Below are 17,860 nucleotides of genomic sequence, written 5' to 3'. Positions count from 1 at the left end.
GCCAGACATGAGGCTACAGCACGCAGGAGAGCTTACAGGGGGCCATAAATCAATTTTATTAACCTTTTGTTAGCCTTCTCTAAAAACACACATGACATGGTCTTAGAAAATGTTTAATAAAATTCACAGTTTTTAAGATTATGTCTTGAAATTTGAAATGAAGCATGATTAGACTTGTGGCTTTAGCTTCATTGTGTTTCTAAAACCATTTACCACAGCATAACAGCATAACATCATAACAGTCTGAGTAATTCTGATTCTTGAACAGTAAACTTTGAAGTGTCAGCTTTGTGAACATATGTTGATTATGTATCTAGTCAGAAAGACTCATGAGCAGCAACCTTTTTATTTTGGGTATGTCATTTGTGTCTCCATGCCGAAAATGGGGGGTGACAGCAAAGGGGTTAAAGTAGCTTCCCCAGTACTGATATTACATGCATGAGCCAACATAAAGAAAAGTTGTTGAATAAAGTCTGCAATCTAGAGCTGCATGATATTTTCAGAACATAGCTGAAAATGCTTTCCTCTTTGTTTGTCAGTTGCCCTTTTGATTCACTATAATAAAAGCAATTTGTTTTAATGCTGTGAAACAAACACTCAAAAATCCGAAATGGAAAAGTGTGTTGTTTTTGCAGCACTCTGAGTAAGAGGAAAACTACATCATTACAGGATGCTAATTTGTTTGTTCCCTTTTTAAATATCAAGCACCAAAACAAAGAAGAACAATCTAAAGGAAGACAGAATAAGGAGAAGTGGTATGTTCTGTGTGTCTTGAGGGAATTGGTTGTTTGACCTCTCAATCACTCCTTATTCACTGACCTGCACTCAGCAGGGTCAGGGCCACACAAACAACTTATTTTAAGAAACATGAGTAGTGCAGTGTTCTATTGTCATGTCAAACAAGTACAGAGAGACTATGATTCACAGAATGATACCTTTTGTCTCAGTAGTAAAAAAAAAAAAAAGACTAATCTCTAACTGGGATTTAAAGACTGTGCTGTCTTGTGATAATCATTATCTTCTATTTATTTGTTATATTTGATTTCATATTGATCACAATTAAATTACTGAATAATATGTGTGCATTCTTATTTTATTACATTGCTGTGAGATTTAAACAAAACTTGCCCTCCTTAATTTTCTCTGTATGAGTATCAAGAGGATTGTGTGAGTGTGCGACTATGTTATGCAATACTATAAATATTTTATGATATCACACTGAAGAAGACAGCACAGAGAAAATGAAATTTAAGCATAGGAAATCTTCAGTTAAGTGCTGATCAGATACAGTTTAAATCTTATTAAATCCTATAGCGATTTGCTTTGTGCTCTCAGGTTTTCTTGGCACCGCCCAACAACTGTTGCAAACATGTATGCATACCATCACACACACAGCTAAACTAGGTCTGCCAGATTCTCAAGAGACAGGCTGCTGGCCCACTGAACATTAAGAGCACTAGCTAGTTTGCCCCAGCTCATAAACCACTGGCTGATGGAGGGTAAAACATTTGGCTTCAGTCTCACTCTCTCTCTCTCTCTCTCTCTCTCTCAGCATCTATTTTATGGTGCATAAATGTGGTATTTATTTATTTATTCATTCATTCATTCATTGGACATACAGCATGTAGTTCATAAAGGATTAGTTATCTAAAATCTATTTAAATTTGCTGAAACTGTACTCATCCTCCAAGATGTAGCTGCATTTATTTTTTCATCAGAACAGACTTGAAAAAAAGTTAGCATGCCATCACTTGCTCACCAATTGATCCTCTGAATGGGTGCCGTCAGAATGAGAGTCCAAACAGCTGATGAAAACATCACAATAATCCACAGATAATCCATATGACAGTCCATTAATTAACAGCTTGTGAAGTGAAAATCTGTGCGTTTGTAAGAAACAAATCCATCAATGAAGCATTTTAACTTTAAACCTTTGTTTCTCGACAAAATATGACTCCATAATCTATAATAAAAATAAATCAATAAAATAAAAAATCCATCCCCTGTCCTCTCACAACAAAATCCATGTGAGAATCCTTAAAAAAATGGATGAATGTTCCAGAGAAAAATAACAGCATGCAGATTTGGAATGACATGAAGTTTCTGTCTTTATTTCCTAACCCTTTTTGGTGAACTATCCCTTTAATGCAGGTCTATTATCAGCTGTTGTGAACCTGCTGGACAATGCAGGTGTGGAAATGATGTGAGCAGCACTCTGTCTGGAAGCATAGGCTATTTTAACATCACTGACTTGCAGGCACACATGCAACCTGCAACTGCAGAAATCCACGAAAAATCCATAGATATCCAAAGAAAAAAACTAAGTTCTATACATAACCTGATTAATTTGGCAAATACAACTTTGCTTTCAGCTCCATTTAACAAACATTTCCCTCCAAATCAGCACAGGAAATCTTAAAACAGCTCAAAGATAAATATGAGCTTATCTGTAATACAAGACTGTAGGTAGAAATTAGAATTATGACTATTATGACTGCAACCTTATGTTGATGTAATGCATTTTAATGAATAAAGGACAGGAATAATTTTAAATACTGTTGTAATGGACGAGCGTGACAACGGAGTGGGGATCCAAATGCAGGTTTTATTTCATAGAGCGTGGTCAGAACAGGCAGGGTCAAGCACCAGCAAACACAACAGTAGAGGCAAAGCAAGACATAATCCAAAAACAGGCAGAAGGTCAGGGCAGGCAGCAAACGGTCATAAAACATGAGCAAACAGTCCAAGGTCAAAACACAGGCAAGGCAAGGAACAAAACAAGGCATGGGAAACAGGGAAGAATGCTCAGAAATGTCGGCAACAGCTAAACAATACTTTGCAATGAAGGAGTGAGTAAACCAGACTTTTATGGGGGTGAGACTGATGAGGTAAGGAGCTACAGGTGCATGCAATCATTGATGAGTCCAGACAAAGGATTATGGGGAATGTAGTCTGTGAGAGTTAGACAACAGTCTGGGGTGGAGTGCCCTCTAGCGGAGCTCGTGGTCACTCTGGCTGGCGATTGTAACAATTGTATTACATTGTATGTTGTGTAATGAAAATAATATATGTATTTTCTATGGCTTCCAAGTTTCAATAAATAGACCTGAAATGTAACGACTTGTGACTGCTGCATATGATTATGGTATAACACTTTTTACTTTTGTTTTGTTTAAATATACAGAATAAACCCTAATCTTAAATTGTGGCTTTATGTGCACTGCATTGAACAGTAAGTGACCAGCAATTCAAAGCTTCATGCTTGCTTACTTCTGAAAATCATATGTTTTCATATGAATCACGTCATTTTATTTAGTCATTTAGCAGAAAGAGATATTAAAGACCCACAGAAAATAAACTGTGCATGAGCTTGCATGAAATGCAAATAGGAAAAGACAATGAAAACTCAATGATACATGAACTGCTATAGGCATACAGTGATGCAGTGCAGCTTATTTTTTCCTATAATAAATGTGTATCGGGTATTTAAACACAGATCGATTCAAATCATTAAAACTGAAATGCCACTTCGCTTGCACCTTTTGCTTATTGTGGTTTCATATCCTCAGTATCTCATTAGGCCCAGGCATAGTTTGCCATTCCTGGCTTCTGCTATTTTTGGAGCCTTGGAGGGAATTGCATGATTCACTCTCTGGATCCTAAACTAACTTTTGTCAAGCTGCAGGTCTCCAGCAAGGAGCAGCTGATGATGAATTATTTGTTCGAAGAGGGTTTTAAGGAGGCCTGGTTGCCGCATGGGGGTAGACTATAATTGAGACAGAGCCGCAGCCACGGAGGGACCCTGCCGCTGCCAGCTGCGATTCCATTAGACGCTGCCATGCCCCTGTGCTACCCTGTCCTCGCGTCGCGCTGTTTTTCCTCTCACACTTCTCAACCCTGAAAGGCACAGCTGACGCGCAATTTGCAGCGTAACAACAGATCGTGCTGCACAGCTTTTACTGACGAGCTTGAAGGGGTGTTGATGTGTTATGCCCTCGGCAACTGGATTTTTGGCATCTGGCTTTATGTGGGAGATAATTGTTTAGGGTAGCGAGGGAGTATGAGATCACATACGCACACGGTCGAACAGCTTCCGCATGGAGTCTAATGACTTATTTATTGCCTTTAACCCACACATCAAAAAGGTTTAAAATATAAATGAATGAAGAGGAAGCAAAATATACGAGTGTTCTTTTGCTCTGTTCGATGCTTAAACTTATAAGCATTTCCAAAATACAGACCTTAAAGGAAATGGTGTGTTTGCAAACAAACATGCCCTATTTCCACAGGTCTCTGATGCATTCATTCAGAGCATGGAATCAGAGTGAAGGGAGGGTGTGTGTGTGTGTGTGTGTGTCTTTTTACTTGCTGAAAAAAAAGCAGGTTGTTGTAATCTGCACGTACAGCCAGGCAATAGCGCAGGATTAAAGCACAAAACATTAGCAGAAGGTAATTATGCCAGAATGGCGATTCACTGACCTAGATTTGTGTGCGCGCACACTGATGCTTTTCAATTTTCTTTCATTAAACGAGTAGTTCACCCAAAAATAAACATTCTGTCATTATTTCCTCACTCTTGTGTCTTTCCAAACCCATATGAATTTCTTCTGTGCATGGAACAAAAAAGGAGATGTTTTGATGAACATTCACGCTGCTCTTTTCCATACAGTCAAAGTGGATGAGGACCAACGGCTGTCAAGCTCCAGAAAGCACCATAAAAGCATCATAAAAGTTAACTTCTGTAGTAGCTTCTTCTTCTTCTTCTTCTTCTTCATATTATGGAATTCAAATGGCAAGCAACTGTTACCCATGTTCTTCAAAATATCTTCTTGAGGGTGAGTAAATGATGACAGAGTTTCCATTTCTGGGTGAACTATCCCTTTAATGCCAGAAACATAACATTCCAAAGTTGTTTAATGTTTAATTTCACAACCTGTAGCTTTAGTTTTGTACTATCATGTGCATAATATAACTAAAAAGATTCATTCCCTAACCATGCATATGAATGTTTTTATGAACAAATCATGATCATCAAAATTTTCAAGCTAAAACTGTTCATGTCATCCAGGTGTGTCTTGTAATTACCCTCGTTACCCCATGTATTTAAGTCCCAGTCTGTGCTGTCTGTCTATGTCTGGTCTACTAACGTCATGTTCGTGTGTCACAGTCATTCCTAGTGTGGATTATCCCTTGTTTTGGATTTATTAAAGACTGTTTCTCTGATCCATGTCTCCGTCGTTCTCTCCGACACCGTGTGTGACAATTGGGCACACTGTACACAGTTGCTCTTTGAGACTACTCCAAATGTATTAAAATTAGAGAAAGGTTAAGATTTTTCCATACAGATACGTAGCCTATAGATAATGCTTTTTGCTGTTTGACTTGATGTTGACATCTTGTCACCAAGACAGTCACTGCAAGAACAATGGCAGGAAATATGTCAGCACCTTGAGGTGTGTCAGTGGCACATTGTTTATCACAGTTCTTGTGGAATTTTTGAACCACAAAAAATGAAATCTTCTGCAGTGCTGTCGGTGCCTTTGACTTCTCTGCCTCCACTTTCTGAATATTTACTCTACATCCCACATGCTGCTGGCATCCACGTGCAGAGTGTGCTGAAATAATCAGGAGAATCTGAGAAGGGGCTCACACAGTCATGTTCAAACAACTCCCTGGCTTTTGTATATTGAGCTATATCTTGTGTTACATTTTGATTTCCTGCCACTAACACAGTGTCCGAAGCAGTTTCCAGCAACTTACATGTAGCCAGTGTCAATTATGCTGTGCAGCAATAGACAATCACTGTCTATCAGAACATGTTCAAAATCGTAATAATTAAAGCAATGTCACACAATAAACAGTGTGTTATGGCCTTATGTAGCATAATTCAATCGTAGGTATTTACAGTCGTGCTGCTAAAGCCTACAATATTTTGATGGACAATAACTATGTAAATAGGTAAAAAAAAACACCTTCTCTTTTTCTTTTTTGTTGAACTACTTTTTACATCACGGATTCAGTAATTTTAGGTGTTGTTAAGTGACAAGGAAGCAGCATGATTTCGTGTTATTACTTTAAAGAAATAGTTCACTCAAAAATGAAAATTGTAAAATGTAGATGATTTTGTAGAAATTTAGCATTACTTCTCTTGCTCACCAATGGATCCTCTGCAGTGAATGGGTGCCGTCAGAATGAGACTCCAAACATCTGATAAAAACATCACAATAATCCACACCACACCAATCTATCAATTAATCAGAAAATCGTTGTGTTTGTAAGAAACAAATCCATCAAAACCATCACTTCTGGCCAAATATGATTGCATAATTCGTAATAATGCTTCTTCCTGTGAAAAAGTCAATCTGCTGTTGTCCTCTCACATCTATTTCTATAACTGTTTTGGACTGTTTTTGTGTGTAAACAGTGCTTGATCTGCATATTTCTCTCCTGATTTAGACAAGATGAAGCAATATAGAATTTCGACAATTTTCCATTTTTGAGTGAACTATAGTTACAGTAAATAGTTACATTGAGTAACTAACATTGTAGACATAATATTACCATTTGTTTTGTCTGCCTTTGCTACACAAGTGAAAATATTTCCAAACAAAGCCACAGTGGTAGTTTGTTCCTTAATGATTTGTTTTTGAAGAAATCAGTTGAGTGAATGATTCAATGACAGCCACTTGTCGCCATCTACTGGCATAATAACCTACAGAAAGAGTAACTGAAAAACTAATAATCTGTCTGCAATGTGCATGCCTATACAATCAGTGGGATAAAAAAAGTGTCAAGTTCCAGTGCTTTTGGACTGTTATATCAGTGCTTTTGGAATGCAGATTCAATGAGCAGAATTAACTGTTTTATCAATAATTGTAACAGATATGTGATAAACCCTGTGGGGTATGTGTAAAACCCAATGCCCTGATTGTTATTCTTCAAAGGGTTCTAGACCGGTAACTCTAAAGGTTCAATGAGTCTGTCTGTTTGGCTGGTGGAGAAGGCATCGTTTCACACAGCTCACTTCACAAATAGTGCCTCCTCTCTCTCCTCCAGGGGCGTGTCTAGAGCATTTTAAATGGGGGGGCCAGTCGGGGGCACTGGCTCAAAATAGGGGGGTTGTGTTTGCGGAACGATGTATGTTATAATACATCGTGTACACTCACTAAACAAAGAGTGACAGAGACAGAGACAGTGACAGAGCAGAGCCAATTCATAAAAGAACAATATTTAAAAGCACACGTCCAGTTTTGTGTGAGTGAAGGAAATCCGCTTGGGAATGGAGAGATTCGTCCTCACGCACATGGATCGCGTAACATTATGCACTCTCGACATTGTCATTAAGATCACACTATAGAAACCGCCTAAAATTAAGTATAAAGAAGAGAAGCAAGCGTCCCTAGGCAGCTGCCTACACATGCCAGGATCCGCCACTGCCAGATGCAGTTATAAATGTACTAAAAACAAGCCTATCGCAAGACATCTGGTAGGGGGGGCACCTGGGGTGGCCAGCCAAATTTCAGGGGGGGCCGGTGCCACCCCTGGCCACCACGTAGACACGCCCCTGCTCTCCTCTGCCCTGATTCCTTTAGATTTGACACAATCAACACAGTGAACCTCTGGCTGAGCTTCTGTGCTCTCCTTACAGCACAGCTAGTGGACTGCTGTCTCTTACCCACTGGCCATGATGCATTTAAGGTTTGCCTAGTGCTCTCAGCTCCTTCTGAATGACTTGCACTGAGCTTGAAGAAACTATTTTGACCTATATTTTAACCTCTCCTCTAACTGTTAAGGACTTTTTAGACTCTGAACACATTTTTGAGAAATCTTAAAACAAACCTTATTGAAAGAAAAGGGAAAAAACACTCCGATCATTGTTGATCATTGATCTTTTCTGGACTCTTTTTTCAGAATTTTTAGTATTTTACTACATCTATCTATCTATCTATCTATCTATCTATCTGTCTGTCTGTCTGTCTCTCTGTCTCTATGTCTCTCTATCTGTCCGTCCGTCCATCCATCGACTGACTGTCTATCTATCTATCTATCTATCTATCTATCTATCTGTCTGTCTGTCTGTCTGTCTCTCTGTCTCTATGTCTCTCTATCTGTCCGTCCGTCCATCCATCCATCCATCCATCCATCGACTGACTATCTATCTATCTATCTATCTGTCTGTCTCTCTGTCTCTATGTCTCTCTGTCTGTCTCTCTATCTCTCTGTCCGTCCGTCCATCCATCCATCCATCCATCGACTGACTATCTATCTATCTATCTATCTATCTATCTATCCGTCCGTCCGTCCGTCCATCTGTCTCTTTTGATCTTTCTGTCTGACAGTATTTCTGTCTATTCTTCTGATTAACTTTATGGCTTGTAAAACTTTCACATTTATTTTAAACTCTTAGACGAGCCTTTGCCAAGTCAACATCAAAGTTTTTCTTGACAAAATTCATCTAGCTGTATATTATTTTGGTCAGAAAGCAGTTGTTTATGAATGCAGGTCTAAATGTAGACGTGCTGATTTCGCTGCTGTTTCTCTGTTTTATGCTTACTTTTCTTTTTAGTAGATGCTTTGTCCCCCTGGAGTAACTTAAGAAGTGTTTAGGGGCATAATGTGCCTGTGGGCTTCCGTAATGACTCCAACCATAACTATGATAGGACTTTTGTGTTACCAGCCCTGAGTCTCGACCACAACATTATCACTTGTTTCCACCTGCACCATTACGCTGCTTTATTATGTAAACTTTCTAGTGGATCGAGCCTTTCCTAATCTCTCCCTGTATAATAAAACAATCAGCCCTCACATATAACCTCTATTATTCCTGCACAATAATAATAATGATTTCCCAGCGGAGATTTATTTTTAGTTCCTCTTGACACCAAAACATCCGTGTCTGCTTTGTGTAACTGCCATCACATTGAATGCTGGAGCAGATGATTAATGATTCATACATGCAACACGCTTTAGACCGGGAGCACATTCATATTTTGACAGACTAATAAGTCAGGGCAGAATTTATTTATTTATTTTACATTATGTGTGAAGTTTCACAAATAATTATTATTAAGTTCAAGTTATTATTAACTTTACATGTGTGTGAAGTTTCATGCATATATTATTGTTTTTATAAAAATATATATTTATTCATTTATTAAAGGTACACAGCAACACTGATACACAATTTTCAACAAATACCAACAAAATAAGGAAAAAAGTAAAATAATAAATTTACTGAATTAAACATTGTTGTTTGTACAGGCTACATTATTGATAAAACTGAATGGAATATATATATATATATATAAATAATGTTAAGGATCACTACCTGTACAGTCAAATGTAAAAAAAAATAATGAACCTGCATTACTTAAAGGGGTCATACTTGTCTGAAGGAGGGACTTTGTAGAAAACGAAGCGTTTGAGAGAGGCGGGGCATAGAGGACCTACAATAATGTACAGTATTTGAAAAATAATGTGTTTTTTGAACATTAAAGCATGTCAACATATTCTGTTACACCAAATACACAAAATAATGATCTTTAAAAAAGCATCATATGACCCCTTTAATATCTATATTAGTACATTGCTAATGTTTTAATTAATGTTACTTTATTCACTTAATTATACTTTATTCAGTGCTTGATTAGATTAGATATGAAAAAAAAAATGGTGACAGACTGCAGATACCATGAATCATGAACCATGAGTCCGACTTCTCTTAGGCTATAAAATATCTAATTTTTATAGGAGATCCTCTCACACACACAAAAAATAAATAAATAAAAAGTCTAATATAAGCAGACAAGCAGTCACTTTACAAGCTGTATTCACACTATTTTTTTTCTTTCTCCATCAACGTGAAGATTGACTTTCATATTCAAATAGAAAAGCCGTTTTTTTCTCCCTGTTAGGATCCTTACACGTTTTTTAGCTAACCTTGTAGCTATTATACTCACACTTGTAATTTGCATGGTTGCCTGAAGTTAGATTAATGAACTATATTGGCTTAGGAATTGCTCATTCTAATTATTATATTAGCAATAGCCTAGCTACTATTAAATGCATTCACTAAAAGCATTTTGAATAGATCTGGCTCGAGAATAAATGAACACGTTTTTTTCCCACAATTGTCTTTTGGATTATGTTTTATTATATTTATAATATTTTGTACTATTATTTTTTAATATAGGCCTAGCCTATTAAAACAATCAAACTCTAACGTCAACTTAGAGTTGGAATCACAGGAACATAGTTCTTGAAATTTCTGGCTGCAAAATTAACCATGGTTAACTATTTTTTAGCAGAAAGACCTTAGTTGATATGCTGTGGTGTGGTGTTGGACAAAATGGTTGAGAATATAATAAACTGTATGTAGTGAGCGCATCCTCCCACAGAGGACGCACGTCGCTTTTCTAAACTAGCGCAGTGACGTCATCGTCCCCACGACCCGGAAGTTCTGCTGCTATTTCTTGACACGTAGTTAGCGGCGTTGGCGGAGTCCTGGGCGATTTACGGTGTGAGTAAAGCTTCAGAATCGACTTCATTAGATGTTCATATTTTAGCTGTGTTGTGTATTTGAAGATGTGTGTATGGCAGTGCTTGAATGGTGCTGACAGTGACTGAGTGCGTCGTTGCAGTGCTTTAGTGGAGCTGTGCTAACTCAACACAAACAAAACAAACAAACATTAATGCTAAAACCACTGCAAACATGTGTGACTAATACAAATATGTCAAAGACCGAATTAGTGCGACATTGCTTTTAGCTAACATACAACCTTATCTGTAATATATAGTGTTCCTCTGGCAAAAAAAAGCACCGTGGTTGATTTTTGGACTTTATTTTCTTTTTAAACATATATCATGTTTCTTTGGACATACACTGTGGTAATACCTTGGTTTTAATATGGCAGTGTTATTGTACAGTGATGTAGTTCCATAGCAGGTCCTTGTTTTTTTGTATGTGTAAACCTTCAGTGTCATGGTATTAAAATCTGATTCTGTCTCTTTACCATGGTACATTTTTGCATCTGTTTGGATCCTATATGCAGATAATTTGAATGTGTGATTTTAAATATCATAGTTGGCTTTCACTGAACTAATATCTCCAGCAGATCTTCACTCATCCATCACTTGGCTTTCATACTGTTATACAAGTCCGCTTTAGTAATATTGAATGTCCACTGCTGACTGATTTCTCTGTTGAATGTCTTCCAGGCTGCTTGCAATGGCAGGGTTTGACAACTTCAACACAGACTTTTACCAGTCTAGTTACAGTGTAGATGATCAGAACCAAGGAGGATATGGCTACAGCAACGCAGATGACCCGTACAGCAAGTAGGCCTGAGCCATGCACAAACTTCTAATGTTATTAATAAATAGCACTGTTCATAAGTCAGTTTTATATGTATAGCATTTTTCACAATACACATTGTTTCAGGGCAGCTTTACAGGCAGACCATGATGTTAAAGTGTATAATATCTTATTATCTTCATGCCTTCATATCTATATACATTGGAAATACTTGTCTATCTTTATACAGAGCTGTGCAACAATATAGTTTACATTTTGTGACCATATAAACAATCACTCAGCCATGATTTGCTACAAAGTACAGTATATATTGCTTTACATGAGTGTACTGTAAGTATGGATGTATTGTATATCCAACTTCGGGCTGATAATATACAATGTTCTAGATGGTAATCAGCATAGCATATAATGCATGCAAATTTACATTAGTCACAAAGTCATGGTGTTCTTATTTCATATTTGCAGTAAATTGACAAGACTTATTTGTGTCTTAGATTTTGTAATCATGTGAGAATATGTCTGTCACCTAATTTTGACTGTATATCTATTGTTGCATCTGATAGACCATATGGACAGTATGACTACTCGCAGCCGATGGGCTACTCGGCACCTCCGGGAATGATGCAACCCCAGCAGCCGTACTCAGGGCAGATCTTCCAGCCCACGCCAGCCTTTACGCCAGCCTCCACGCAGTCCATGTACAGTAGCAGCTTTGAGGATGAGCCCCCGTTGCTGGAGGGTAAGAGAGAGACTAAGCTTAAAGGCGTCAAGTCACCTTTATTTATATAGTGCTTTATACAATACAGATTGTGTCAAAGTAGGGGTACATAGATCTCTGGAATGGATTCTGAGCTTAGTTTTTAACAGCTGATAATCTATAAAGTGTCCAGCTCAGTTCAGGTCTCATCCAATAGTGTCTGTGCAATCAAGTCAATAATATTGCCAAATATTAATTTGGCATGAAATGTATTTTTATTTTTTCCTGGGGAGAAAAAAAAAAACTGTTTTCTAAATGTGTTTTATTATAAACGATCCCGATCAGTCCATGCACTTTTTAAACTTTTTGTGAATTAAAATGTTATAACTTTTTTTTTCTTTATAAATAATTAGGGCTGTCAATCGATTAAAATATTTAATCGCGTGATTGTCATGAGTTAACTCATGATTAATCGCATATTAATCGCACGTTTTTATCTGTTCTAAATGTACCTTAAATTAATATTTTTCAAGTTTTTAAAACTCTAATCAGCATGGGCATAGACAAATATGGATGCTTTATGCAAATGTATGTTTATTATTAGTGAAACCATAGTCAGAATAGAGCATGAAGACTAGACATGTTTCATAGGTCATAGATGTTTTTCTTGTTCATGTCTATTAGACACATTAAAAAAGAACATAGAAATACCAGGTTCCCATTACTTATCTTTCTTTGCACTGAGCAATTAACTTACATTATTAGCAGGACAGGACAGCTCACTTCTGAACATGCAAAATGTACTTTTATTATTTAGTATTACAAATAAATGCCTCATTCATTCATTCACTCTTCAATGCTTAAAGGGATATTTCACCCCCAAAAAATGAAAATTCTGTCATTAATTACTCCCCCTCATGTCGTTCCAAACCCGTAAGACCTTTGTTCCTCGGAACACAAATTAAGATATTTTTGGTCAGTGTTGTTTGTTGTTTAGAAGAATTGTTGAATAAATTGTTATTATTGTTTTCTTTGCGCACAATAAAGTATTCTCGTAGCTTCGTAAAATTACGGTTGAGCCACTGATGTCACATGGACTTTTTTACTGATGTCCTTGCTACGTTTCCGGGTCTGGGAACATTTCAGTTGCATTGCTGTCTACGGAGGGTCAGAGAGCTCTCAGATTTGATCAAAAATATCTTAATTTGTGTTCCAAAGATGAACGAAGGTCTTTATGGGTTTGGAACGGCATTTTTGGGTGAACTAGCCCTTTAACTTATTTTTAAACGTTAAGCCGTCAAGCTTTTATTTTGGTGAAAAACTGAAGGAAGACCTTCAAGCTTGTGCTTTCAAAAATTCCCGCTACAAATCTGATAAAATGCTGAAAACGTATGTCCACAAAAATAAATGTAGGAAATGTGACAAAGTGATCCAGCGCACATCATGTTCACAAATTCACGTTATAAGAGACATGCAGAGATGAGTTTGCATGGAGCGACATTTCCTGCAAACCGCAGCGAGACACTGAAACAGGAAACCAGTGTAAATGAACACAGTGCCACGCTTCACTCTGACATGTGCAACGTACCAGATTAAATCAACCTTTCGCGATTTAGATGATCACAGTAAGCCATACTGCAGTTTGAGATTTATTTGCGATTGCAGCCCTGTTTATTTATTTTAATTTTACATTTAATGTGTGATTGATGATTAGCTGTTCAACAACTCATGAACCCCATTTGGGAAATCCTGCACGGTGCTTAGTTGTGCAGGGCATGCACTTCTTATTCTTCAGAAAAGGGGAAACTGTATTTTCCTTTTCCAGAGCTGGGGATCAACTTTGACCACATCTGGCAGAAAACTCTGACTGTGCTGCACCCGCTGAAGGCAGCAGATGGCAGTATAATGAATGAAACAGACCTGGCTGGTCCCATGGTGTTCTGTTTGGCCTTTGGGGCGACGCTACTCTTGGTAAGACGCGTGTCTGTTTTCTCACAGAAGACAAACCCTTTTTTTGTACTTGATAAGCTTTTTCATTCATTTAAATTCTAGCCGAATGGTAAATGATAGAATGTTAAATGTGCTAAACAAAGATGTTTTTCTTCCTTGTTTTAGACGGGTAAGATCCAGTTTGGTTACGTGTACGGTATCAGTGCCATCGGGTGCCTCGGCATGTACTGCCTGCTCAACCTCATGAGCATGACGGGGGTCTCGTTTGGCTGTGTGGCTAGTGTTCTCGGTTACTGCCTGCTGCCCATGATCATCCTGTCCAGTTTCGGGGTCCTCTTTTCCTTGCAGTAAGTCAGGCTTTACAGCCTCACTTTTTACACCCTGAGATTTTAATTAATTAATATATTTAATATTTAATTTACTAATCTTTCCGTTTAAGATCACAGTAACATCAAATCCAGCTAGAATGTGGAAAATCAAGTTTGTTGTTTTGTTTTTAAATATGCATTTTATATGTAAACATATGATAGTATAACTAATTTACAACTACACTACTAATCTCAAGTTTGGAATAATTAAGATTTTTTTTGTGTGTGGTTTTGAAAGAAGTATCTTATGCCCACCAAGGCTGCATTTATTTAATCAAAAATACAGTAAAAACAGTCATATTGTAACATTTTATTGCAATAGAAAGGAACCGTTTTCTGTGTTATTATATTTTAAAATGTAATTTATTCCTGTGATGGCAAAGCTGAATTTTCAGCAGCAATTAGAAATCACTTCAGTATGTTGTTTTGATGCACAATTATTAATATTTCTAATTATTGAAGTTGAATCAGTAATATTGATTATCATCAATGTTCTTTTTATTCTTATTCTGATCAATGTTTGTGCTTTGCTGAATAAATGTTTTTTTTTTTTTTTACTCGTACAGCAAATTTATGAATGGTATTGAATGGCTTCGTTACAAACAATAAGCAGCAAAAACGTTTTTCAGCATTTTAGAATGATTTCTGAAATAACTACTATTTCACAATATTACTGTTTTATTGTATTTTTGCTTAAATGCAGCCTTGAGTAGTACTTTCAAAAATATTCAAAGTCTTAATTCCATACTTTTGACTCGTGCGTTTTAATGCATAGTGTTAAGTATATGTATTTAATATTAATTATTAATCCTATAATATATATGAACATATATTGCAGTTCCATCATTTTACAGCTTGAGCTAGTTTATAATACACCTTGTTAAACCGGTGTTTTCCTGTGTCTTTCAGGGGCATGTTGGGTATCATTTTAACAGCTGCCATCATTGGTTGGTGCAGTTTTTCGGCCTCTAAGATCTTCATCTCTGCTTTGGCCATGGATGGGCAGCAGCTGCTGGTGGCGTATCCCTGCGCCCTGCTGTACGGAGTCTTTGCCCTCATCTCTGTTTTTTGAACTCTCAGCCTCTTTTAATGGACAAAATGACCACCGATACACAACACGCACTCACATCCTTTTATTTGAGGACTGCTTTTGTAACACCCACCACACCACACACCCTCTCGCTGAGTGTTTCCAGTGTTTATCATGTTCTGAGAGAATGTGGCATTAATTTCTCCTGCAATTTATTTTTTTTACCTGCCCACCTACTCTGAGAAATGTTTTTGCTTACATAATGCAAGTTAAAACTCGTTCTTGTTCTTTAATACGTTCACCGCATTCTATTGTTCTTTCCAAAAAAGTTATCTTTAGCAGAGCCAGAAAATGAAGTGTGTTTATTGAAGAGAAGAATGTGTAATCAATGCAAAGAGTACACCTCTCCTCCTACACAACATCTTTAAAGCTTTTGTGTTTCAAGCAAGCATCTCGCTCCGGAACGTTCTTTGCCAAGTTCGCTAGTAATTGTTCTTTCTTGGAACTGTTTTTCTGTACATTCCTGAATTGCTGTTGATTTGTTCGGTCTGTGTTCATTCATACACTTGGGGTCAGTAAGAGTGCCTACATGTTCACACATTTTCACACTATTTCCATCATGTTCTAGGCGAATTAAATGAAATTGTACAAAAATCACACTTTGTGCATCTTTTGCAAGCTGGTTTAGAGGAGTATTTTAGACTAAATGAAAAATGCTTTCATTATTTACTCGCTCTCATTTGGTTCCAAACCTGTATGACATCTAATTTTAATGAAAAAGCAATTAAAAGTTATACATACTGCATATATCTTTGTGCTGCATACAGGTTTGGAATGACATGAGAATGAATACCTGATGACAATCTTCAAAGTTTTTCAAAAACATTTCATCGTTAAGACTTCAATGCAGACTGTTGCAATTTTGTGAGTTGATTTGTTTTTCAAATGCATTTCACCCTTCTAACAGAATCTCGTGTCTGCAGATCAGTCTTCTGTATAGTGAACCCTGATGGCTGAATTTTGTTTCCATTTCTGATTTATTAGGTTTCACACATTTATCTTTTGAAATGCATGAGGCAGAGCCAAGGTTAAGCTTTATTTAAAATAGTTCTAAAAACTCAGTCAAATTTACAGAATAAATCTTTCTGACCCGTGGACTGTATGTAGGGGCTTTTTGTTAATTTAAGGAGCCATGACTGTCCTCTCAGATAGATGGGCATATTTATATACAATGTAACTGTTTTGTATATCCAGAAGAGTACAAAAGTTTATATCAATGCTGTCTTGTGGAAAATCTGTGACCAACTGGTAGGGTGTTACACTTGTGCCGTTTCACAGTTTTAATTAAATAAAAATGCAACTTTTGTTTCAAAATTGTTTTGCTGAAGTACACTCATCATCATCCTTTATTTAAGACCGTGTGTGTGTGTGTACAGTATCTCACAGAAGTGAGTACACCCCTCACATTTTTGTAAATATTTTATTATATCTTTTCATGTGACAACACTGAAGAAATGACACTTTGCTACAATGTAAAGTAGTGAGTGTACAGCTTGTATATATATATATATATATATATAGTATATGTGTATGTGTGTGTATGTGTATATATATATATATATATATATATATACACACACACACATGTGTGTGTGTGTGTCTATACACAACACACATGCACACACTTAAAATAAAAAATAGTTGCAATACTGTTTATATTTAGTCTATATCTAGTCATATTTAGATGTTAAATACAGTTTTAAAAAGTGTGATCTTGTGAATTCTATTAAATGCAGTTATGGGCAATTTGTCCCGCAACATTACAATCATACCCAGAATTCAAACGTAATACTTTGATCTGTGATCACTGGATTTCATTTAGCATTACTAAACATTAAAGCACACATTACTGACGTTACCTCACCGTGGTCTGTACTTCACAAACAACACAGCCATAAACGATCTTGTCAGATGGACCATTTCCTTCATACTTGGTCCTTTGAAGATAGCAACAGTCCACCGTCATATGACACATGGTTACGTCCAAATACCAGAATATCAGAGCATCTGGTTTTAATCTAAAAGAACATGTTGTCACTTTAGTTCAAGGCGAGAATCATTCATTTCAGAGCCAATCTGAAGTGTGAGATGACTACTGAAACAACAAAAACTGATTGCTTTCAGAAATATTAGCTGCATATGCTGCATTTTCTGTAGATATGGAAAGAAAGCAATTTTAAATAAAAAAAGATAGATAGATAGATAGATAGATAGATAGCACTCTAGATGAGTCAGCAGTGCATGTTCACATCTGCTCTCACTTCAGACAAGTTGGAAGGAAATTCCAGCTGATGTCACAGACGTCTTCCTGCCAATGGAACAAACCATTTCCTCTTGAAAAAAAAACTCAGTTCATTTGTTAGACAGCAGATGGCAGTGTTGAGTCGTTTATCAGTATTTTGGCAGGACTTCACACAGGCTCAAATCGATTCTGTCGCCAG

The 17,860-nt window shown here is 36.9% G+C and overlaps 1 protein-coding gene across 1 annotated transcript; it reads left to right on the top strand.

Moving 5' to 3' along the window:
- Positions 1-10,420: 10,420 nt before the first annotated feature.
- LOC107713174 (protein YIPF5) lies at positions 10,421-16,733 on the top strand. The gene is made up of 6 exons (XM_016518607.1): positions 10,421-10,517; positions 11,218-11,337; positions 11,878-12,053; positions 13,837-13,982; positions 14,127-14,308; positions 15,239-16,733. Exons 2-6 carry the CDS (start codon positions 11,228-11,230, stop codon positions 15,399-15,401), a joined length of 777 nt encoding a protein of 258 aa, XP_016374093.1. The 5' UTR covers positions 10,421-10,517; positions 11,218-11,227; the 3' UTR covers positions 15,402-16,733.
- The last annotated feature ends 1,127 nt before the right edge of the window (positions 16,734-17,860 follow it).

The sequence above is a fragment of the Sinocyclocheilus rhinocerous genome, unplaced genomic scaffold (assembly GCF_001515625.1).
Source record: "Sinocyclocheilus rhinocerous isolate Xijiao unplaced genomic scaffold, SAMN03320098_v1.1 scaffold387, whole genome shotgun sequence".
Lineage (NCBI taxonomy): Eukaryota > Metazoa > Chordata > Actinopteri > Cypriniformes > Cyprinidae > Sinocyclocheilus > Sinocyclocheilus rhinocerous.
This window is presented reverse-complemented; position numbering and strand designations above follow the sequence as displayed.

Excerpts from the sequence above, each read along its gene's own strand:
- LOC107713174 (XM_016518607.1), top strand. The coding sequence starts at position 11,228 with ATGGCAGGGTTTGACAACTTCAACACAGACTTTTACCAGTCTAGTTAC. Across the intron at positions 12,054-13,836 it reads TGAGCCCCCGTTGCTGGAGG|AGCTGGGGATCAACTTTGAC; the intron begins GTAAGAGAGAGA and ends TTCCTTTTCCAG. Across the intron at positions 14,309-15,238 it reads GGGGTCCTCTTTTCCTTGCA|GGGCATGTTGGGTATCATTT; the intron begins GTAAGTCAGGCT and ends TGTGTCTTTCAG.